The 26,033-nt window shown below is 39.5% G+C and overlaps 1 protein-coding gene across 4 annotated transcripts in view; it reads right to left on the minus strand.

The window, feature by feature from the left end:
* Positions 1-26,033, minus strand: part of LOC113008271 (uncharacterized) — a 58,828-nt gene that overhangs the window by 13,040 nt on the left and 19,755 nt on the right. For 3 of the 4 annotated variants that reach the window (XM_026145576.1, XM_026145573.1, XM_026145574.1), the window contains exon 3: positions 468-615. In XM_026145576.1, the coding sequence (XP_026001361.1) occupies positions 468-615 (148 nt within the window). Of the gene's footprint in view, positions 1-467; positions 616-20,623; positions 20,810-26,033 lie in introns of all 4 variants that reach the window. The other variant, XM_026145575.1, reaches the window with a different exon arrangement.

Genomic DNA, 26,033 nt, shown 5'->3' on the forward strand with positions numbered 1-26,033 from the left:
TCACTGTAGGCAATAAAACAGCTTGCACAAGCAAACTATGAAGTTTTCTGGGGGAGGTCAGTCTCCAAAGAGGCTCTGCAGTAGTGTGACATCACTAAGCTAACACTATCTCACACACAAACGCATACAACCTAGTGAAACCACAGGCCAAAGTATGACCCGCTGAGCCATAACTTCTGAAGCGACAGCGGTGAGGTGAGTTGTGAATGTGAACCACGCTCCCATGGCGAGGGCGGCATGTGGCGGAGCACAGTATGATGATGGATGTCTGACCCACATGAATGCAGCTACCCAAGCGGGTTTACTCCGTAGGTGTTTAATTAGCTGCTTGCATTGTTTTCCAGAAAGACCAAAATTGTAGCCTGGGGTGCTCGACGGCACCGCTGCCACAAATAGAGCTCCCTTATTGCACGTTTTCATCCTTTTTTCATATTTTCATGATTTTTTTTCCCCTCATCAGCATTTACCGTCTCTCTCTAGACAGCTCCCTGCTCCCACCAGCCTTCCTCCTGATGAGATGTGTGGGGGTGGAGGGTTCACCTGTTGATTCCGATATCACTGACAGGTGGTGGGCTGTGTTCCCTCCTAGTTTCTCACCCTGGTTTTTCCTTTTTGCTGAAACAAGAGTTAAACACAGAAAAGCACAGATTCATCCTGGGGGCTCTCATTGCCTGGTGCAATGAGAAAACTGAGAACGCAATAGAAACTCATCAAAAATAAATGACAAATAGAAACAGCGCTTGTTCTCCAACTGTAAACACAATTATGTCGCGCCGTAACACATTTATCTTCATGGTTAGAGAGGACAAAAGGGCAAAGCAATTTTAATAAAGAACAGGACTGACTTTTGTTTACATTTAAAGGAGATGAAACTGGCTTTGATCGAGAATAATACAGAAGAATCGCTTATTATTATTTCCCTGTTGTATTAATTAGATCCTACAAAAAGGAGTGAATGTTGATTTTCTTGTGTGTGTGTTCAGGCTGTCATTCTTTGAAAAAAAAAAAAAAACAAGTTTGGATCAAAGTGCGATTTGCTCGAATTAGCTTGAATGCAACCCACGCTGCTTAATTTTAAACAACGCTGACGTTCGGTGGCATTAATTTTTCAGCAGGCCCCTGTTTCGCTTTAGTAACACTGCATCTGTGACTTCAGATTTGTTTCCTTACAGATTTTCTTTCCTTTGCTTCCAAGTGGAACTTCTCAGCTGGTTTGGTGTCATGTGATCGTGAGCAGATTATCGCAATCACAGGACCACCTCCTACTCGTGAAAAGCATGAAATTTTCACAGAAAAGTCATTGAACAAGGTGTCTAAGTGCCCGATTCAACATCTATGTTTACTTTTACTACTTACTTATATATCTTATACTGTATTCTAGAGTTGTGCACATTGCCTTTTTCAGAACTTCAGAAACGCATGCTTTGCTTTGTTTTTTTGCACTTTGAACACAGTAAAAATGGTTTTCTATCTGTATATTTAATGTATATTTTTCCAGGCTGTCTCTGTGAGTATGGTCTGGAGTATGGTCTTTCCTACTGGGTGACTTGTATAACTTGTGACCCTCTATTTTTACACACAGTGCCATCATCAATATTTGATTTTAGGTCCGCTAATAATAAGAGGCCTGCATTACTGTAGTAGATATTAAGACAGGTAGAGAGGTAGTTATTAGCATTAAGACCAAGTGAGACAATTGTAATTTGTACTTTCAGCAATTAAAATCATGTTTTAACAACAGATGTTCATGACTAATTGGGATTTTTTAAGGGCACAGGGGTTAGATGAGGTTTACAGTGTTTAAGTATAGTGACTTTTTTTACATTTACACACAAGTACAGATACATTTTACACTTTGCAGGTACATTTTAAATGTATGCTTCGATGGTTATTACTAATAACCTATGCTAATCTTGCAACAGTGTAAATTAAAACAAAGAAAAATACATAAAAAACCAACCTTTTTATAAATGAACATGTGCTACAAATACTGTAAATATAAAAACAGCAAAAAAGATTTAGTACCTGTAAACTGCACACAAACTGCATAAAGCATTGAAAACATGTTAGTAACTTTGCTAGAAATTAAAGTTAAAATTAATTTTTTCTTTTATGTAATTAAAATGACAGAAAACTGCTGCAAATCTTCAGTTACAGTAAAGTTGTTGTAAATGCATTTTATGGTAATTTACTTGCACATAGCTGCTGCAGAATTTACAGTACATTATGTGCTTACTATTACTTATATACGGTAATCTACAGATGGGCACCTTTTTCCTCCTCACGAGATGTAATTACCATGAACACTGCTAATTCATCACTATGGCTCATCTCAAAGCTGCAGACTTCCTGTAAACTCGGGCTGGCATGAGAATCCAGCACTTAAACACTGGCCCGGTGGTTGTTGGTTCTCACTTTGGCATCCGGCTAACATGAACAGATTGACTCTTTTAAGTATGAACTGTAGTTCTTACAATGTAATTTAAATTGGCTAATTTACCATACTCAATTTAAATTGTAATTTAATTTTTTAACTTAATTTGGGATGCAGTGGTTAGCACCGTCACCCCAGATTTAGAAGTTCCTAGTCAGCTGACATAAAAATGATTTAGTCCCTTGGAAGTCTTAATCCGAACAACAAAGTAGGCCATCTTACACCATGATATTATTTCTTAAGATAAATTAAGGCAACATGCAGAGGTAGTGTTTGAAAAATAATCTGGAGTGTGAAAACTTACACCCAAGCAGTGCAGTGTCTGCATTGTTCCAGTAAACAGCAGCGAGTATCTGTGGTCCCTCGCTTGAATCCTTTTGGCGAACACCATAAAATATCTTACATTACATGACACAAGGTTGGCTGCCGCATCTCTGAGGGTGAGAGCGGGGTGAAGGGGGCTACAGTGATCCGATGGATAAGAGGCAGTGATCCCCACTCTATCCCAGGCAGATAATGATGTGTCATGGGGGTCTGGGAGTGGAATCCAGAAGTTCAACATAAAACCACGAGCTGAATTTAAATTGCTGGACAGAACGAAGGTCATTCACGCTGGCTGCTTTCTGCCCCAGACAGAGAGGGGTCGGCTGGGACCGGAGGGGGAGAGAGGATCTTTGAAGACAGAGAAATATAATATAAAAAAGAAGAATCAGATACAGCCTCTGGGAATGGCTGTGTCTTGCTGCCGTGATGTATTTTCCAGTTAAAACAAGGGATCAGAGTCAGACATGAGATGAGTTTCAGAGCGGGCGTTCACCGTGGTGTGGTGAAATTCTTGATAAAATAGTGAGCTGTAACGTATATTGAACAATGAAAGTGGGGCTATGTGCAAACCTCCATCAATCCTTTTGCTGTCAAGCCTTAAAGACACATCCCTACCGCAAGTATCTCATGTTTCAATAGATAGTTTTTTCTGATTCTACAAGCAGACAAAGAGAATTAAGTCTCCATCGCTGTTGTTTTTGTTTTAGGCATAGCTCTGAAATTAACAGTCATCGTTTAATAATGAAAATCCCTGATCCGGATCACTCCCAAATTCCCAAACAATCGTTCTATAGCCAAAGGCTTTTCTGACCGACAAATTTAATAAAGGATCACTGTAAGTCTTTGAGATTGTTCTAGACAGATAAGCTAACTAATGAATTTCCTTTGCAAATGTAATCAAGTCCAGATACTGTAATCGAAGTCGTGTGTTTTGGGAAAAGAAATCTTTGTTGCCCCTGAACCCTGGAGACTTTGGCCCCATGTAAAAAAAGGCATGATTGAACATTATTTACACTGGTGGCATAACGGCTCGCATTTCAATCGTATGAGTTGCATGTTTTTGATCTGAAATAAAAGCAGCGCTATGCAAATGTTTTTTCCTCATTCTGCATTCCCATTTCAAGTTTCTTTAAACAACCTCCTTGATGTTACGGAATACAGAAACACAGGAGTCTCCTGGAGAATGTAACCATCATAATGGTTTATGTTACGGCCACCAGTTTCATTTTATGAGCTTCATTTCTGTGCAATCACGTTCTGTTTGTCATGTTGGCATGAATGTGGATACCTCTAAGATGCCGTTGCCACAGAGTAGAGATTCAAATCAGAGCAGCAGGATATTCAAAATATCTCATTGCTGCAGGTAAACTCGTAAAGAAGTCAGTTTTCAAACCAATGTAAATCTTAATTTAGTGGCTCAAGCTTATGACGTTGTGATCAGAGGTACTGCATCTTTAAAAAAGGAAAAGAAATGCTTCCTTCACTTTTTGTGTACCCATGTAAAAATATGACCTTTAAAAAGAGCTAGATCTCCTTTCAAACTAATGACTAAACTGGGGAAATTTCCTGTTTGTCAAAGGAGTGTGTTTGCAGAGTATGTCTTCTGTTAGCAAGGTATTATGTTACCCAACCCTTAAACTTTAATGTTTGTGGTTCAAATATCTTTGCATGGCAGCTGCTACATTCACTTTGCGTAAGATAATTTAATTGAGGTATTTTTAGGATATTACCTACAACATTTGAATCTGGATGGAAACAATTTGCTTGAGATTCAAGTGTTAATTGAGGTTTCTGCATCAAAGGACAATACACACATGCATATACAGTATCCACAGACATAACTTGAATATTGATATATATATATATATATAATTGAATTGAATATATTGAATATGAATTCATTTCCTGAAATACTTTAATGGAATCCTGGATAATACCTGCAACTTGTCTGTGGTGTGAGAAAGAACATAACATTTGCTGACTCCAGCTCAGCCCCCCGTTCTTTTTGTCAGTGCCACCCTTTCCATGGCATACATAATAGCAGGTCTCATTACCATCTTTTAAATCTTCCCTTTTACTCTTTCGATATAATGCAATACTCAGTTTCAACAAGTCTCGACTGACTGTAGTTCCTTTGCTGAATATGAGAAGTGATAAAATGTCTTTTTGCCTGAAGTAATAAGAAATGGCAGAGTCTCGCTTCATAAGAAATTTCTTACTAGTTCACTTAAAAAATTTTAAGGTTGAAGCTTCAGCTGTCACCTGGATATCTCGTTGTATCATTTCAGTTAATAGTACAAATTGTTATGCCTTCCCTGCATACATAAATCGGCCGTCCCCACCTCACACAACTCATCCAATATCTCTAAAATTGTCCCATTGCTTTGTCACCAAGACATTAGCAGTAAGTCTTTGATGTTGTGTAAGCTGGGACAATTATATGTTCCAACATATGTCTAAGACGTCAGCTTTTGGTTCATAGTTTGTCCCTCCCCTCTTTCAGACGACTGCCAGTAGGTCTGTATCAAATGTTTCTAAGATGCTCCTACTCTTTAATAAACTGGTCACAGTCCCCATGTCTTCATACATTCCCATCCAAATCATTAACTATTGGAACCAACGGTTTGCTTATTGCTCAACTCAGTTCATCCGTGACTTCTCTGAATGTCTCTGGGAAAAGGCAAAGGAACACTGTTGCAATAAAAGTCTGGGACCAGAATCAATTCATTAGTACAGTAAAGTGGCCGGAGCTATATTTTACAAACTAAGAAAAGGTGGATTTAGTGCTAACTTGGCCTTTAAAGAGCTTTGAAGATGCAGAATAAATCTTATTGCTTCCTCCTGCAGCTTGTTAGGCCGTTCCCCACAGTCGTCATTCATCGCAGCCGTCTTCACTTGAAGCCGTACAGTTTCTGAGTGCTGACTCAGTCCGCTGAGCAGCATCGATCATCGGAAGCTCAATGAGGCGTAACTTGTTTGAAGATGGTTCTGTAATAGTGTTGCCGTCCAAGGCATGATGGGTCTCTGTACATCTGTATTTGGATTGGCACTGCATTAGCAAACCACCAAAGCCCCACAGTATCCTTCAATTCAAGATGAGAACTGATGGATATTGCAACAGTAATCTCTTTAACCCTTTAAAACCGGCCAGAGCGGACATGCTCCGTTTTGCGTAACTATTTTTAAATCCTGGTAGCACTGCAACCACATGAGCTAGCGCAATAATTTTTTTTGCATATGAAACCGGAGGAGTTGTACTTACATCTTATGCCATCAGCTTGTCCTAGGTCACAGTTTCCTTCCACATATAGTTTTGCAAAAACTGCATAAAAAGCACTTGCAGCAACAAAAACACAATATTCCAGAAACAGGCTTTGCCGATCCGATCAGCTGTTCATAACACTTCCTACGTCCATCAGCACGAACTATCGCATGTCCACCATGACCTGCCCGAAACCGGAAGTGACGTCATTTTCGTGGAAATGTAGTTTTTTCCCATCAAGGCCATCAAGGCCTGGTGTTTTTAAAAGTTATGTTTGACTTTATGACTTTCTGTGTCGTTTCTGGGATGCTTAGGACTCATATTGCACTGCTGGAAATAGTTTATTTTGATGCATATGCTGCTTTTTTGCAAATTTGCAGTATAATATTTATTTTCGTTTTTCCTGCAGTGTATAGAAATTGGTGTATTTCAAAAATAAAACTATGAAGACACTCAAAATAAATTTCCTGTGGTGGGAAACTAGTTTGTGCAACTTTTTTGTATTTACAGTTTTGAGGGATAAGCCTCTTAAATTTCTCTAACTAGAAATATATGTTAAAAAAACAAAAACGATTTTCAATTTTTTTATAGTTTATTGCACTTTTTTGCAATTTATGTAATTACTATGCACTTAATGCATGCATATTATTAAAATTTAGGCTGTAATGGTTGTATTGATGTATAGCAACTTGAAATGCTCCCAAAAATGGCTCCACAACATGTAAAAATATAATATAAGCTCTGGCGGACTTGGTTCTATGGTAGGTCTTAAAGGGTTAAAGTCAACAACCAGCCCTTATGCTTTATTCATTGTATTAGTGCGCATTACTAAACATCTCAGCATCTCCAGCTCCAGCAGCAACAGCACTCCACTCCACTCTTCCTGCCAGCTGATCCCTGCTGGCTCAATTATTTCCCGAGAACACTGCATTTGATGCATAACTTGCCAGTTTGCTAGAGGCCTTTTGTTTTTGATTGTGTTGGAAATAGCACCAGAGAGCTCCCATAATGAATGCATAAATAAGATCACAGGGACTGTTGTTTGTTTTTTATAAAGACAGCACCTCTTACAGCCCTAACCATGGCTTTAAAGGCTTTCAGACATAAGTCTTTTCAGTCCGAAGGTGACTTCTGAATCCAGAATACAAAATGCTTGTATGCAGTGTTTATGGAGTTCAACGCTTCACTGTGGTGTAATTTTTCCATTTGTCACAATTTTATCAGCCTGAATGACCAAACCAGGCTGGAACATCTTCCCTGTTTGCAAACCCATTTGTGCCTTTTACTCAAATGGAAATCTGGCCTTCTTTGAACTTTTGCACACTCAAAGAAAAAGTGTGGGTCTCTTAAAACGTGACAGATTCATATTAAAGGTCAAAGATTTCAAACAACCAAAATGGTTCCACAAGGACACAGTGTGATTTTTGGAGATTTTCTTTCTGTATGCCATGGCCCATTTTCTTCTGATTACATATTCTTTCATTTCTTTAACAATGACAATTAATAAGATAGTGTCTCACAGTTTTTACTCTGTTTATCTTTTAAATTCCCAGTAATATAAAACTTGCCTGAGGTAAGTAATCCATCACTGCTCACTTTCCTTTATTATTGCCTTGCTACAATTAATTGTAATATGCAGCTAACTTTCTTCTTAGATATACTAACTGCTAAAAAGCTCCATAATTCTTTTCTTGAGCTCTTCTACAGCTATACTCTATGATTATCACAATAATACAATCTGTATCTGTGCCTTGCTGCACCTCATTTCCCCCTCTGTCTGAAACAAGCTGTTTTTGAACCTCCCAAACTTCTTCTGGTTGGTTGCCCCTCCTAAACTGAAGACTTTAACAGGAGATGGGTGGGACTTCTGGCCTCAAAGCCTGACCAGTTTGCCTCGAATGACCAAATAAGCACTCTATGACTTCATACAAATCCAAGACTAGAAAAAAAAAACCTTTGATAAACAGAGTTTAGGGCGGCCTGGGATTTGAATATTAGGTGAAAATTTGATCACAATTAATTTGATCATCCACCACTGGACTAGGACACAGGTGTCGAACTCCATTCCTCGAAAGAAAGAAAGAAAGAAAGAAAGAAAGAAAGAAAGAAAGAAAGAAAGAAAGAAAGAAAGAAAGAAAGAAAGAAAGAAAGAAAGAAAGAAAGAAAGAAAGAAAGAAAGAAAGAAAGAAAGAAAGAAAGAAAGAAAGAAAGAAAGAAAGCAGTTGACATCCAGCTGAGTTTTTTAGTGCCTACAGAACTTCTAGTTTGTCTTTGGAGTTCAGTGGTTTGAGCAAACCATTGATTGAAAATGAGTTTGTATGACATCTTACAATCAACACAGTAACCTGGTTAAAATGGTGCAGCTGCTTTGTGAAGTAGAGATGGAGAAGATTGATACTCAGAGTGTCAATTGAGGACAATTTGAGGGAGTCAAAAGCAGAGATTTTTAACAACACCATTAAGTCAGAGTTCAGCCTTGGAAACAAGCCTTTCTCAACACTAACTCAGATAAGGATGGTATGTCTATAAAAAATGATCTCACATCACTGTTTATTCAGTATTTTTAGTTCCTTTTCAAAACCATGTTCCAGACATTCACAAGCTATTACCAAGGTCACTTCATGATGGGAATGCTGTCAACACACTGACAGGATTTTGGTGCTGTTGAAGAGATCCCTGTTGTCTTAATAAAAAGAGAAGTGAAGAGAGAGGCACAAACATTAGAGCAGTGTGATTGACAACAAATTCAGATTTAGTTTTAGCCATAGTCTTTTGACTAAAAAAAATGGCTGTAGTCCTAATTTAGTCATCTAAATTCTCTTAGTTGTAGTCTAGTTTAGTTGACTGAATATCATGAGTATATCGTAGATTAAATCTGAAGTTCATTCAGTTGACTAAAATATAAAGTGTAAAAGTTTGTTGTGTTTTGTCGTTTTTGCCAAACGTCTTATTTTCCTTGAAATCAAATGCGACATATGCCTACATGTCTAATCCTCTCATCCATAAGCATTGATATTTTGTTGCGTTTTCATGAGAAACAACAGCAGATCAAACTGCATGAGTCTGATTGGATCTCATCTCTCCAGAACATTTTAGTCTCATTTTTATTTGTCGATGAAAGTGTCAGTCCATTTCATCATAGTTTTTGTCCTAGTGCACTAGTTTTTGGTCAATTTCATCTTTTTTTCATCAGAATAAAAAGGTCGTTGACAAAAACTATGACAAAAATTTAGACCACCTCCAACTTGTGATCCAGCATATCGACTGCATTAGCACTTGTGCAGCAATTGTTATTGGTCAGTTTTGTCTATGAACACTGTTTTAAACCACGGTCGTAACAAAGAATCTTGGATCTCACTAACTCACTGAAAGCTCACTAACAGAAGACTGACTGTACTATAGTCTTCTGAAATACACGCAGCCACTTTATTAGGTATTGTCGTCAACAAGTCGCAGTATCTGTGACACTGTCACGTCAATTTGAGCCAAAAAAACCCTCTGAGAAATGTTTCCAGCACATTGTTAAATCTGTGACATGAAGAATTAAAGCAGTTCTGAAACTACTAGCAAGGTGTAACTAATGAATGTGAGTTCGATGTATCTACGTCTGCTTATCCATAACCGCTTTCAAAAGATTTCAAAAGATGTGGTGTTGACCTTCTGTTCAGAAAGTGTTCCACACACCAGATAAATTACTGCAGCTATTGCCAAGAAAGCAAATACCAAGTACTCAGTATATACATTAAAATAAAACTGCCTTCAGTATATCGATTGGAGAAATCATATTTTATATGGCTTCTTAATTTGTTTCCGCTTTGGAGGTCTGTGTACTGGGACCATTTTTTGAAGGCAGCCATGTGTTAAACATTCACAAGATGCCCCTGGTATTACTCTAAAATATAATGGGTGGAGCAATACTGTGAGTGATTTCTCCATCAAATTTGATGGAGTTATAACTTATTGCTGCCAGACTGTTATTGATTCTAATTACAAGTTTTGATAGGCAGAAATAAAATTTGTCAGTATTTGCTGGAGTTATTTAATATCTCACTTTGGACGGCTGATAAGAATAAAGGGACTTTGTGTATTTCAAAATTTGTCCAAGTGCCTCTTATCCACAAAGCCCAAGGTTGTTCATTTTGGCCTTGTTAGTGACTAAATTCATAAGTGTTCTGTCAAAGAGAAATGGAACAAAAACAAAGGAGCCTTTCTACAAATGCCCTGCAAGTATTTTCAAGTGGAGCTTTTTCCAAAAAACAAGAGAAAAAGAGAAGAAAACAATATATGGGTGCAGAGCTAGAAAGAACTTTCTTGTAATAAAATCAAACCTTAAACAGGTTCATCTGAATCTTGTAAATTAAACTATACCATCTGTTTTGTCATTATTTTCCCCTATAAATGGATCCTACTTCCAACTGTTCACCGCCGAGAGTGTTCACATTTGTATTAATGTGTGATGGATATATCCTTTTTCTTATTATAATAAATCTTAATCACATCTTTCACAGACACAGAGCAGGTCATACAGTCCATGCATGATTGTGCTCATGCACAGGCTTTCACTCTGACATTCTGCCAAGTGTTTCCTTTCTGTGTGTGTGTGCCAGAGTCAATTTGAAGCCACAACACCAAACATTTCCTCAACCTTCTTCTAATCTGATCTTCAAACTGTTGCTCCGCATTAAGCGTCTGCCCTCATCGTTGCTGCATTCCCTTCTAATCCCTCCACATTTGGCTCTCTCACTACAACAACAGGCCCAATCAGCCTCTGGTTTATCCAACGAAGGACTCATTAGCTTTGGGCTTGTTTGAGTGGGCTTCAAACCAAGAGCCCTTACACCGCTTCCAACAGTTTCCAAGCCACAAGGGAGGTGCCTGGTGTTTGCTGACTGCTCTGGTGTTCGTGCTCGTGATCTGTCAGTGGTTCCTGGGTTCTGTTTAGAGTGTGAAAATTTCTGAGGCGCATGTTGGCAAATGCCTGTGGCCTTTTAACCCTGCTCAGTTTGCATGTGAGTATTTATGTTTGTGTTTTTTTTGTTGTTTTTTTAATCTCGGCTAACCCAAAGATGGGCTGTCCAGGACTCATTATCTGAATATTTTCACTGAAAGTACGTAAGCTGCTTCCATTTATATAATTACCACTTTGAAAGCAACACACAGATCCACAAACTTTGTATTTAGCATTCCACACGTCTGGCAAAAAACAGGCACCTGACCTTTTTCAGACAGCCCTGACCCCGAAGCCTCCAACTTCACTGAGGTTCCCCAGTGTGTGTGCGGGAAGGTTCAAAGTATGTGGCTTTGTTCCACTGGGAGTGTGGTCAGATGCCAAATGTGCTAATGTAAGAAAGAAACAAGTCCACCACTCTGCACTCTCGCTTGGCCTCATGATTAAGAAAACACTGCAGGAGATAAATGTCTTATTTGTATGTCACAAATACTCGAGCTGCGGTAATGAGTGATAGGATCGAGGCTATCAACCCATCAACAGAACCTGCTTTGTTTTCTGCTCTTAGTGTCAGTAGCCTTCTGACTAATTCTTCCCCAGAGCTCCTTGTTCTACTGCTTTTAGAAGACATCTGCATTCACAGAGTTAAGTACAACACCGAATTGAACCGTGCGATGAAAAAGTGGCAGCCCCATCTTCTTTAACCACCAGACCCCTGAAAGCTATCGCGCGAGCACAAAAGAAGGGTGGCTGTAATTGCCAGAGCTGGGCTAAACCATGCAATTAGCTTCGAATGACAAGACAGTCGGCAAGCTGAAATTAGCCAGTTACCAGAGCGTCCCCCAGAGAGAGAGGGTGACGTGTCTCCCAACCTTTTACAGATGAGGAAGAAAAAGCGGCTCAAAGAGACAGGAAACGGGAAAAGATAAAGAAGAGGCCTCGGCTTAAATGCTTTGCATAAAGTGTAATTAAAAAAGGCTGGCATATTCAAGAGAATAATGACATGGAATATGAGGACGAAACAATGGAGCACACGTCAAACCCTACATTTTCCCTGTACATTTACCCCACTGTGGGTCAATCTGAATTGCACTTCCTGTCTGTCCTTTGTTTCACGCAGGCGGGATTCACTTTCTAACATGCTTTTATTTGAAAGCTTTCTATTCATATGTACTTGGTAACATTACCTATATTTATCACAGTCATTTGTTTTGTGTGGTATTAATGGGAGTTTGTTTGATGTGCTGTTGGCCCAGCACTGCTGAATGTACACTAATCCAAGCACAAAGACCAGATGTCCATTTATTGCTTGATTTCTTTCAGCCAACTGTCAGCCTGCGCTCTTCAGCTGGCCTGCAATTAAAATTAAGTGTGCGGTTCAGCTGCTTCCCAACTACAGTATCTGTTAACCTCCCCTTTAAAATCCAAGTGCAGAATTATTATGCATTTAAAGGGCAGAGGACACTATGCTAGCGACTTAAAAAAATTGACAAATATCAAAGGCTAGAGCAGCCAAATTGCAGTAATGGGAATAGTTCTCTCAATTTTCATGATTTTGAGGCATTTACCAAAATGTGAACAATCAAGTTTCTGTCTGATTCCCTCTGTTCAAACGGACCTTTCTATGCACCCTCATAGCACTGCTCCACTGTGAAAGGAAGAGGCAAAATCCTAGTAAAAAGCTAATTCATGCAGATACCAAACCAAAATGTAAAGATGTTTCTGTCTCATATTCCCTCTAACATTTCCTTTCATTAACTGCTCAGGATTCTTCTAGTCATTCATTCATTCATTCATTTATTTGTTCATTTCCAGGCACAACAAATACCTATATTGAACATAAAATGCACAAAACAAAAAACAAAAATTGCCTGAAAAAGGAGTGGGACGAAGAAAACTTAGTGACACAAAGGTTTTTCTACCCTTTTACACTGAAGTCACAGCTTAATCTAAAACTGGTTCCAACACTCTCTTAATTTACATGTATATGCTGTAAATGTATTGATTTTTAGGGCAATCTCTGTTCCAACAAGGTCCCAAAACTCTCCCGAACTGTTGGACTATCCAATTAAAACATGAAAATAACTTTATGTTCAGTGAGGCAGGAACAAATATTTCATCTGAGACAAATATTGATAAAAAAAAAATAATCACAGCATATTCTTCACTGTGAGTCAATGTTAAATTAGCAAAAGGCTCGCTGACCATTCATCTCATGAGACGCAAAGCTAAATGCCAAAATGATCAGCTAGTATCACATTGTTTCAAAAAGACAGCATTTAGATTTACTGACCTCATATTTGAATTCCACAGAGTTACTTTCCTGTCTGTCCAAAACAACTATACTAAATGAAGTGACATAAAAACTGATGACAGATAAAAATGACCTTTTTTTTCTTTTTTGGCTTGCTCAAAATCTGCATTCTGAGATGCATACCAGCCTTATGTACGCAACAGTCAGCCCAGACAAATAAACCAAGGGAGAACTGTGAAAAAATGTGTCTCTAAGATCCCATAAAAGTACAATAAACAAGATAAAAATTCTCTGAACAATTTCCAAATAGTGTGGTAGGGTACTAAGAGGGCTTTGAGATAAGATGGAACCTGATTATTCAAGGCCTTGTATATGAGGAGAAGGATTTTAAATTCACGTCTGGATTTAACAGGGAGCCAATGAAGGAAGCCAACATGGGAGAAATATGGTCTGTCTTTCTAGTTCCTGTCAGTACTCTTGCTACAACAATTGAAGGCTTTTTAGGGAGTTTTTAGGACATCCTGATAATAATGAATTACAATAGTCCAGTTCAGAACTAATAAATGCATGAATTGCCTTGAGAAAGCTGCTGATTTGGCACCATATACGTAAATAAGATTAAATTGAATGAACTAGTTTTTCAGCATTACTCTCAGACAAGATGTTTCGAATTTTAGAGATACTGTGTTCAAGCAAGAAAGAATTCCTACATATTTGTTTAACATCCACACGACGAATATATCCTGGTCTCCCAAATTCCTCGCAGTGTTACTGGAGGCCAAGGTAGTGCCATCCAGAGTAGGTATGTGGTCAGATGTCGCTTTTAGGGCACAATGACCTCAGTTTTCTCTTTTAGGAGCAGGAAGGTCATCCAGATCTTTATGTGTTTAAGACGATTCTGCAGTCTAACTAACTGGTCTGTGTTAACTGCCAGTGGTGGGTGTCATCTGCAAAACACTGACAATGTACGTTATGCCTTCTAATGACGCTGCCTAAAGGATGACGTATAATCTATAGTAGAGGAGCCCTGTGGAACTTTGTTAATAACCTTAGTGTGTGATGAAGATTCTATATTTACATCAACAAACTGGAGTCTATTATCAAGATTTGATTCAAATCAGTCCAGCGCAGTACCCTTAAGACCTAGAGGCTGTTCTTATCTCTGTAATAAAATATTATTGTTAAGAGTATTTAATGCTGTACTGAGGTCTAACAGGGCAATCAGAGGGATGAGTCCACTGTCAGAGGCCAAGAAAAGATCATGGATGGAAACTTCAAATAAACCAATCCTCTGCAGATGATCTGTTAGCTTTTTGCAACCACTTTTTCAAGAAATACAAGCATTTTATCCACAACATAATACGAATACAGTAACATAGAGAATATGTCCAGTATGCACTATTTAGGGTTCATTAAAATTGCCTATTCCTCACTAAAACCTCCATTCTCCACTCTCAACATACTACTAGTAAGTACCAGCAAGGGTACAGGCCTTGCTGTACCAATGGCCCACAGTGAAATGACACAAAGAAGACAGATGTCTGCAAAGAGCAAAAAGAAAAAAGAAAATCTATCCATCATCTCTCTGTGGGAATATATTGTTCAGCAAGTTGGCAAATCAGGAGAACCTTCCATATCACGCCCTTTCACTCTTCACTCTCAAATTATCCCACTTTTCTCATCGAATGCACAAACCTCGTAAATCCATCGTACCTGTAACAAAGGGTGACATCATTTCAGATTGGAAAATATAGTAATGGGGTACTCTGGCAGTGTCTCTCCACACCATTCACTCCACAGTCAAATCATTTTTTTTAATACTGTGTTGATCCTGGGACACAGGGTTCGTGGGTAGGTTTAGATATTTCACACGAATTTATGTGATTTTGATGTTGTTACAGTCTGAAAAAGAGATTTGACTGTGTCTTATTGAGCACGTTTAAACCCACATCATAATTACATCCACAGAAAGCAAATGTTAAAGAAAAAAAAACTCTTTTCCACTTCTGCCATTGTCATAAAGCTCAATGTTCTATAATACCCTCTCTGTCCTATTTTATGTCTTCACTCCTCGAGGTGTCTGAGAAATGTACAATTGCCAGTCCAGTGTCTCCTCTGGCCCAGAGACTGCTTATTAGAGGCAGCCTGGAAAGGCTCGGCTTACTTGAATAAGCTAAATGAGGTGGTCATTACACGGCACATCTTTGCAGCTATTATTGCATCAGCCAAAGTGACCATTAAATGAGCTCCCAGCTCCCCCAATCTTTACACATTCTTCCAAGGAACTGAGGACGAGTTACAGTCCTCTGTGCATGTGTTCGGAACATTTTGTTCTTACCAATCTGATACTGTGCTGTTACCACAGAGCAATGGTTCTAAAACTAACGCTGTGTTCACACCGAACGCGATGGACGCGAATAAAACGCCCCAAACGCCCCTAATTTGACGCGTGTACATTCGCGTCTCAACGCGTGTCCAAGAAAAATCCATCGCGCGTCAAAATATGATATTTTGACGCGCGTGAACCGGAAATGTGGGAGGAATGTGGGAGGGAGTTGTGCCAGACTGGTATCTTTGCAAGATGGCAGCTATCGAGCTAGCGCTTGAAGAGAGAGTCTCCCTTCTCTATGTACTGTGGAGAGCAGAGCAGCGGCGTAAAAGACGTCCTCGCCGTACCTGGGTCCATCAGGTCCTCCAGAGGCATGAGCAGTTTGGTGAGTTTCACCACTTGCTCCAGGAGCTGCGCCTGGATGACGGCCGATTCCAGCGCTATCACCGTCGGCCAGTTTGAGGACCTGCTTTCCCTCGTCGGTCCCAGCATCGCCCGCTTAAACACCAACTACAGGCGCTCAATCCCACCTGCAGAGCGCCTGTCCGTCTGCCTGAGGTTAGTAAAACTATTTAATACGGTAGTCCTTTATTGATATCTGTGCTAATATGCTAATCCATCCAGTTATACACTGCTAACATGGATGTGCTATGCTAACAGTGAATGCTCTCGGTGTTTACTGAAAGCAAACTGTGGTACAAAGACGACTGTTTATAATATTTCTAGTGATACTCAGAAGCTCTCATCAAGTCCCGATTTAATTCGATTTATGCTGTTATCAGTGTTTGAATGATAGCATGGCTGTGGTGTCACATCAATGTATGCGCTCGGTGTTTGCTGATATCAAACTGTAGCATTAGCACCACTGAGTTAACCTTGTAGTGATACTCACTCCTTTTTATTTAGACCTGGTTTAATTCTGGGATAGTTGAATATTTGTATATAATCCCTGCAGCTGTCAGACTCTATAGCAGGGGTCACAGCCTTTATTAAAACAGAGTTAGATAAAACTGAACAGTTTGGTTCATCTCTAGTTACATGGTTCTATCTTGATAAGCTGTCTTATCACAGATTAATTTCTCAAAAATATTAATGATTTAAGCAAGGAAAGGGCTACATGTCAACACACAACTCTTTATTTCTATTAATGTCTCACTTCATTCCTACCTGATTGACATGTTTAGGAATTATGAGTGATTGGCTCACTGTAGTGAAAGTTGCTACCAATCAAATTATGATATGTTAAAGTTAAAACAAAACACAACTGTTTTAGATATTATCTAATATACATTTTGTAATTATCCTTATAATTACAAAATGTTTTATGTAAGATTTAAGTTTTGTGATTTATATCTGACATCACAAAAGTATTTTGGAATTTGAATAATGTATTTTGTAACTGCAGTACACATAATACTGATTTTGAACAATTTTGTCCAGGTTCCTTGTCACCGGGGACTCCTTCAGGACCATCGCGTTCAGTTTCAGAGTCGGTGTGTCCACGGTGAGCCAGATCACCCCCCAGGCAGCGACGTCCATCTGGGACTGTCTAGTGGACGACTTCATGGCTGTGCCTTCACCTGGAGACTGGCGCTCCATCACAGAGGGATTCCAGGAGCGCTGGAACTTTCCTCTGTGCTGTGCAGCTCTGGATGGGAAGCACATCCAGACAAAGGCACCCCATATATCATATAGGAGACACACACATTGATATACACTAAATATTCATTTCATTTCTTTTTTGTGGTGCCCAAATTGATGCACCTGCTTGATTTTGTTTAAACAATTATTGCACACTTTCTGTAAATCCAGTAAACTTCTTTTCACTTCTCAAATATCACTGTGTGTGTCTCCTGTATGATATTTAACTGACATTTTTTATTGTAACAACCAACGATTTATACAGGACAATGATGGCTATTAACAAGGTTGCCCAAACTTCTGCATCCCACTGTATCAGTATATTTTGTCATTAGTATAATATGAAATAAATTCTACATGTGTCAAGTTGTGTGCCAACATTTGCTGTGTAGTAGAACTGAGACATTAGTCATTATAAACATTTATTTGAAATAATATTAAAAGTCTCAAACAGAAAAACATTAAACATAAATATATAAAATATAAGAATTTACAGAGAGACAGGAATAAAAAGGACCAGCTGCTCTCCAGAGCAGGAACAAGGCTGAGGAGGAAATGCTCCATTGGAGACTGGTGTGGCCTCTTCAGGGACTCCAGGATGGCCAGCTCCACCGCCGATGGACCGTCCTGGGACCCGTCCCTCATCTGCCTCGGAGCCGTCCTCCTCTGTGGGCCTGTAAAACAGCACAAAACACAAAGAAATGAGAAGGCTGCTACTAGATTTTAATTTCAACATTGAAAAAAGAACAAAAACAATAACAGGATATAATCAGATTGGTTGTAGATATTTAGTAAAGGTGATCACAAGGGAATCCCACCGACTAAAAAGGTATCAGTGCTTGCTGTACATATCTGTGGGTGCAGCAGCAGGAGCTCAGGGACTGGGGATGCTCTGCTGCAGAATCAGTTGGTTCTATCAATACAGTATTAAATGTTAACAGGTTGGATATAATAATCGTAGAGTAGACAGTGGTCCCTCATTTATTGCAGGGGTTCTCAGAATAACTAGCCCCTGGTCACAGTTCTCACAATTGATTCTCAAAGTGCAAACCTTTGTAGATTGCAAAACGTAAAAGTATTATTATGCCGCGGTTTGTCTTCATCTGCCCGCCACTTTCGTGCGCCTTTTTCCCTCACGGTGCAGGTGTCTATTTCCGAATGAGGCTCATAGTTATGGGTGTTTTTGTGCTGTTTTTTCTATTGGACGCGATGGTTATCAAAACCAAACGTGATAAATTTGGCAAGCGCAGGAGATTTGTCAATCAGGCTGCAGAATGCAATGCTGTACTGTGCAATAAAAAATCAGCGAAAAAGCAAAGCAGTGACGGATGAACAGCGGGACCACTGTGTACTGTTTATTAATAAACAATAAAATATATTCCTAAATGACAACATGCATAAAAGCAGAACGGTATTTGTACGTAAGTGGGAAAATAGCGGTGGCTTGCTAGCTTTTGTGCGGCTTCCCCGGGTCAGTGAAAACTTTCAAAAGAGAAATGAATGAACTTACCAGGTTGCCCGATCTCTTCACATATCTTCCTCCAAGCTCGGTCCTTTTTATTCCTGTCTCGGTACTGAAAGCAGCTGGTGTTGTACAGCTCCGAGTTGTTTGCTACCGCATTGATTAGCCTTCCCCTCCATTGAAGTATGAAAGGCTTTGGCTGGATCTGCCCCTTTGACCTAGGTAACAGCCACGTCACCAGGCTCCTGATTGGTTGTCGCGGCGCGATTTGACGCTGGAGTTCAGATTTTTCCAACTCGAGCGGTAGACGCGAAACGCGCGTATGCACAAAGTGCAACACAAAAACTCACGCGCGTGGTTTTATTCGCGCGTCAAACGCGCCTGACGCGCTACACTGACGCGCGTTTCACGCGTTTTGGCGTTTTCGCGACGCAAATCTGCTTCCGAATTTTCGCGGGACCCGCAATCGCGCGTCATCGCGCCTTTCCATTGACTTTACATGTAAACCTGACGCTCTATTCGCGTCCATCGCGTTCGGTGTGAACACAGCGTAAGGGCCGTAGATGGTGGTAGAGAACATGGGCACTGCAGGTGGGGCGTGGATGACCATAGGAAAAATATGGAGTGACCCTGAACTGGATTATATGCTTTTTAAGGGAAAAAAATAGGGTTACTTTCACTGAACTTAATCTTTTAGAGTTATTTATTTTTAGTGGCTAAAATCTGCAGAACTTCTTGGCAGAAAAAGTTTAAGAGCAGCAGGGGGTGACCTGGTTAATTCAAAATGTCAGATTACATAGAAATCTATGAGACAATGCTGCTCACCTGATCTCTGACTCAGTAAACATTTTCCTGATGAGTTTTTGGTGTCTGTTGCAAGTTTCAGGTTTCATTTATTGTAATTGTTAATTAAGAAAATTATCGTCCCCTTACTGTCACAGTGGAAGATAAGTCAGGGGATGATTTTTGATGGGGCTTTGTGACTGATGCACTCAAGCTGAGGCTCGAAGACTGGATTTTACAGACCAGTAAGTGATGTAATCTTTTAAATAAAGTCTTTGGATTTTACCCCATCGTTCAGCGCACATTAAACATGTTTCAGATTTTTTGGTGACATAACGTGATTGTATTAATATGACGATAGAAACCATTTGCAGCTATTTGGCCTTGAAACTGAGAAAAACATTTTGCCTGTTCACTTTTTTTGCTTCATGAATGGAATTTTGAATTTTTCTTCCTCACAAATGGCAGATAATGCAATGAATTAATGCTAAGACTCAAGTTTTTTGCTCTTTGAATGGAAGCTCTTTAAGTTATTATTGTTAATAATTAGCCTGTTCACCTTGTTGCTCTATTGATGTGAAGTATTGTCGGATTAGCAAACCAGAGCACAGAGTGACCTGAGGTCAGAGCATGAATGCGGCTCGTCTATGGAGGAGAGTTGGATGACTCGCTTTGAAGGTATTTGTGTCATTATACATTCAGAGGTGGAAGCTGTGGAGGTTTGTAAGCTTTAACGCCCAAATGCACTGTGGGGTAGACCTTAAGGCTTCGTTGCCAATGTTTTAATGCATAATGGATGAAAGTGAAGAGGAGAGAAAGAGGAAGAAGTTTATTGAGTTTAAGATAAAGGAGGAGACGGCCATGAGTAAGGAGAGAATAAAGGCAGGGGGTTCGGTCTGAGTTATCCAGCTGCTGCAGCTGTTCCACCTGTCGGCAGATATTTTTAGAATTTGCAGAAGCAGTGGTGATTTTTATATCGATAATTAGCGAGCCATTAGATACGAGCAATTATCCATGCTTCCCTCCATCTCTAATGATGAAGATGAGGGTGTAAATGAGTGCCTAGCATTGGAGCAATTTACTGCAGATTTCTAGCTGTCATTATATCTCATAGATGTCCGGTGATGAGACAAATGGGATTCAATTAAGTGTGTGTACGTGTGCGCTGAGTCCATTGTCTCCTTACTCATCCTCTCCAAGGACAGGATGAGTCCATGTCTGGCACCTCTCAGCAGGTGACAAGATGAATGTAATCCCCGCTGTCAAGCCTCCATGCTGGGAGCGAATCATGACTCGAGTCCCCCGCCTGAGGCCTCTGTGCCTGGGCTAAGACCACTTGAGCTCTGAATTGCTGTTGTTTTCCCGCAAACACCTGAACACCAGAGAAAAACACATTCTGCTCAGCAGTTGGGCAAGAAAAATATTACGGCAGTACCGAGGGCAGAGCAAAGAAGGTGCAGCTTTGCTTAAAGGTTGTTTAAGCACATTTTCTCCAAGTAACTTTTCACTGCAGTGCCATTAATCAGAGTTTATTAAACTGTCCCAAATCCAATAAAACACATTGGTAATACAGTGTAAGATATTTGCCAAAGGGGATTCACCGGGTTATGGCTTTATGCTTATATAAAAGCAAGGTTGCTGAGCACCTTTGTCATCTTGAATTTCTGAATTTTCAAAATTATGAGAGTGCTGTTTTATGGCCATCTTATATGCATTAGAGTCATTGTAAGTGGTTGCAGACCTGCTGCTTGTCCTCGAAACAACATTTTAAATGCAATGAGTTTTCAAGTTAATTGTTGCGCCGTGGTCTCCAATCGTTTTCCAATTTGTGACTGGAGCATGAACCTTTTTACATTTAATAGGACCGTCCTGAGTCTGTGACCCAGTGAAAGATGTATTTGTACATTTTGTCTTTAAGTTGTTTAACTTTTGTCTCTGTGTTCGGTATTCCCTTTCTGTCTCCTCACTTAGTTATGTTCCCACATTTATTTCTTCCCCTGTCTCAGTCTCAAGCCCATGTGTCTTAGTCTTGGTCTCCGTTGTTATTGTACTTCCTGTTTTATTTTGAAGGTCTCTTGTCCTGTGTCCTGTGTGCGTTCAATTTTGCTTCGCCCATCTCGTTATGTCTGATCTGTTCCTCCTGTGTTCCCACCTGTTGCCCATCCTCTCGTTATGGGTGTGTAATTAAATCATCAGTCTCCCTTTGGTCATTGCTGTGTCATCCATGTTTGCTGTAGGTCCCAGTGGTCTGTGTCTCCCTTGGTCCTCATTCTTAGTTTCAGTTTTCAGTTCTTAGTGTTTGAGTTTTGTATGATTGTATTGCCACAGATTTTGTTACAGCAATAAAGCTGCCTCCTTGAGTTTATTTCCCACGTCTTTGAGTCCTACCTTGACTGCCAAACAGCACCACCATGACAAGGACACCAGCAGCAGAGCGTATGAAGTCATTCCACATGACTAGATTTCACAAATTGAGTTCCTGCCAGCTCATAATCAGCAAGTTCCTTTAAAAGCCAAAGTTCCTATTGTATTTCAGGCTAAGTGAAGTATACAGCATATGTTTGCAAAGCAAGAGGCACTTAAAGTGCAGAAGATGCCACTAAAGAGTGAATGTGACAGCTGCAGGCCAAAAGATTATCCCTCCTTAATGCAATCTAAATAAAAGATTGGCCGGTGGTGGAATTTTAGCATTAATCTTATATATTGTATGCACCATTTCACAGGGGAAATGTATAACAAGCTTTCCTAAGTTTGCTAAAAACCCACAGCATATGGCTCTTTCAAAGTGCTCGGGCCAAAACACGATAAACACTGTTGTTTTCACACCAGCTGCAGTGATCACGTGTAATCTAATGAAACAACACAGTTTTGCAGGAACAAAGCCAGCTTAGTTCAGAACAGGAGGGGTCTTTTGATTTCCCTTGCTCTGGCTGTTAGTGTTACCCACACCATTTGATGAATGGATGTATCCAAATTACTGTATAGTAGAAAGAAAAACATTATTTGAGTGTGTCATGTTCGGCCAACTTGGCTAACGGGGCACGTCAAAGTAACGCTGCTCTAAGAAACCCATTCACTCAAAACTCATTTAGTATTACTGAGCTCAATTTGCTGCTTATTTAGACTTTAGTTGGATGAATGCCACTGAAGATTTGCTATTTGTGGGTAAATGAGGCTTTTAAAACAAAACATTGATTGGTTTACACCTGCATAAATCTGACTGCAAATAAAGTAGTTTGAATTGTTAATAGACTGACCTACTCACCAGGGACTTGTTCAAGGTTAGGGGTAGGAATTAGGGTCCCATCCACTTATTTGGGACACTCAAATGGGAACACCTGATGGAAAAGGTGATGGATTTGTGGATGGTAACCTTAACCCTAAGTGGTTCACTGGTCACCTGGTGCATATTTAAAAAGTTAAGACGGATAACATCACACATCAGGCTTTATGTTATCACATTTAAATCATTGCCTGGAGGATGTGACCTTCAGCAGGGCCTGTGGGAATGTTCTGACTAAGTCTGTCCATTAGTGTGACCATGGCCGCAATTATAATCTTTCTGCAATCTGCCAGTTCAGCTGTCTGTCTCACTGACTGAGACACCTGTCTATAATCAGAGGCAGCACATCTCCTTTGGCAGGCAGAGAAACAGTCTGGTCACCATCTAATCATATAAGTGACAGATTGGTTTGGATACTGAGCTGTTCCCCCTGCAAAACAGTCGAAAACAGACACACTGTGCAGTCAAGATTTGGCCTTATTAACTCAATTTCATTGTCCTCAGGCCTAACATGAAGCTATTCATGGATTCCTTCTACATGATGGTTATTTTTTGTTTTTGTTTTTGTAACATATAAGACACCTTCTACCATTAAAGGGAGACTTTACTGGTCGTATGGTTATTTCTGTTATACATGGTCAAAGCTCCTCTTCAGGAAAATCTGTGTTACTGTTCAGGCTTCAGTTTGCTTCAAAAATTAACTGAAATGTTCTACCTCTACATCTTTATTGAACTGTTTTATCATATTAAGGTTTTGTCAGTGAAATGTTGGTGTTTTGGCTTAAACATGCACATGTTTTATAAATTGTGGTAAAATAGAACTAATGTGTAGCCTGCAGTGACAGCAGAAGTTCCCATGTCTCAAATAACATGAATCTGAATCTGCAAACAAGGAAGACGAGCTAAGACCTCAACAACAAAGCCCTAGAGACCTGTCGAGGACTTGCTGGCAACCTCCAGTTACCAGGAAAAAAACGTGTATTCCCCAACAAATTGTAAAGCATTGTCCCGTACCCAAAACTTCCTTGTGATTGCTCTGACTTCAGGCAGACTGCTGCGGTTGCCATAATCTGCATGGCAAATACCAACTTATCAGCAAACATATCCTAACTAATCACAGTACAATTGTGAAACTAAAATAAGTAAAAAGGAAAAACTGGAAATGGAGACAATTTCCCCTTTAAAGTAAAAGTTATGTCTTGCTGCTGAAACTAGTGCATTTCAAAAGATGTCACCATCTTTAAAATGACTTTAATTTGATTATCTGTAGATCACATATAGTGTGTATGTTAATTAAAAATAATAAATCGTCATTATAAGAATGCAAACATAAACCCAGCAAGAAAACAGATAAAAAAACGTGATGTTTTTACCTTTAACTCAAAAGCTCCTACAATTAATTGGGGTACTGGTGCAACAAGGAGGAGGAAAACATGTTTGGTGCAGTTCTATGTGTGCATATTAAGCCTGTTTTTGTTTAAAACTGAATAAATAGGAGAGCAGATCAATATTTGGAATGCACGTTTTATTTCCTGAACCTTTAGAGCTTGGCGTATTTTCTGTCATTTGATTCTATGCAGCCTCAAACAATGACACCCTCACCCAAACGGAAGCCCTAAGCCTAACCTTCTCATGTGTCATCTGAACACCTCAAAAACACACGCAAAAAGTTAAAAATTCACAGACATGGGGCAAAAAAGTGGTTTGCCATTTAAATGCCATGCTATGACAGCACATTGGTCTTTGAGGATTTATACTCCTAGACCTTCTTATATCCTTAAACGCTTCAAAAGTTAATTCTCAACCTTAGAAACAAACCCATTTTTGGATTGTTTTAGAGTTTCAACCTTTTTGACATAGCCTTTTTTCATGTTGAAATATTGTCACATTAAGTCAAAAAACTGCTCTTTTATACTTTTCTTGCAAGACTATTATGAAATGTCACATAATGCCAGAATTCCCTCTCTCTGAAACCCAAGTCTAAAAACACATCTTGTTCTTCTTTGACATCTTATTCAGGCTATTATAGCTTTAATTTATATTTCTGCTTCGAACCAATGTGGATCCAACGCTGTAGCCAAGATGTATCTTCTGTGTACTGAACTTGTGTTTCTATGCTCCATGAAACGCTAGCTGGTAGATGGACTGGTTCTTATATAGCGCTTTTCTACTCTGAGCACTCAAAGCACTTTATACAACTTTTTCATTCATCCATTCACATAAGCACTTTTCCAGGTTTTTAGTCTAACTAACATTCATACACAGACCAACATGGGGTTAGCATTTTGCCCAAGGATATTTGGCATGCAGACTGGAGTAGACTGGGATCGAACCAACAACCTTCCGGTTAGTAGGTGACCCACCCCCACCTGAGCTACACCCGGAAGTGAGGGTTTCCTCTTTGTCCTGACCAGGTTTCTTCCAGCTTGTTCACATGGTAGAAGGAAAAAGTAGCTGGACATGAATGAGCAGAAACGGTGGTACCAATCAAACATGTCAGAGGTTGTTTTGACAACAGCATCGGATACAACTTAGGGTTTCAAAAGGGTTTGTGATTACGACATGTCATTGGTGTACATCATTAATTATTTGTTATCAATCAGAATATTGAATTTACTGTTTTATTAACTTTTTTATTTATATTTTATTAATAATCAGAAAACAAAGACAATATTCTGACACACATCAAAAAACTATTAATTTTTTTCCAAACAAACCTTGGTAAATTATTTCCCTGAAAACATAGAATTAGGGCTGGGTTAGGGTTAGCACCTATGGTGGCTTAGACTTCAAAGCGTTATGCTTCTCGTGTAAATCTGATAAGCTGCTAAACCATCTTTGATTGAGATCTTGTTCTTTGATAAAAACTGATGTTCATCAATGCAGACAATCTCTATTACACCCTAGGTGTCTCCTACCAAAGCAGCTCTCATGAGTTCTCAGCTTTTCCAATCCATCAAAAAAATACAGGGTATATAGTATTTCATGTAGGTCAGTTTACAAGCAGGTTTCACTTTCAATATTCCTTAAATGACCATCCTTCAAAGGTGCATGCACTGCTCAGCTGGTCTTGGATCCGAGGTCCTGTGTTGCGGACTATCCTTCAACAGTGTTTTGTATGTGAGGCTGAACTGTAAGTTGAACCTTTCAAAGAGAATAAGCTCAGAGAGAGCAATGAAAATGAATAAATTATTGTCTCTCACATTTATTCACTACAGATCAGTGTGTTTCTTTTATTTATCTTTTATTCTCCTTTCAGAGAGAAGAATTTGTGCAGGTTCAAATGAATAATGAATAATCAGGGGAAAGTTTA

This window comes from Astatotilapia calliptera, chromosome 16 (genome assembly GCF_900246225.1).
Source record: "Astatotilapia calliptera chromosome 16, fAstCal1.2, whole genome shotgun sequence".
Taxonomy (NCBI): domain Eukaryota; kingdom Metazoa; phylum Chordata; class Actinopteri; order Cichliformes; family Cichlidae; genus Astatotilapia; species Astatotilapia calliptera.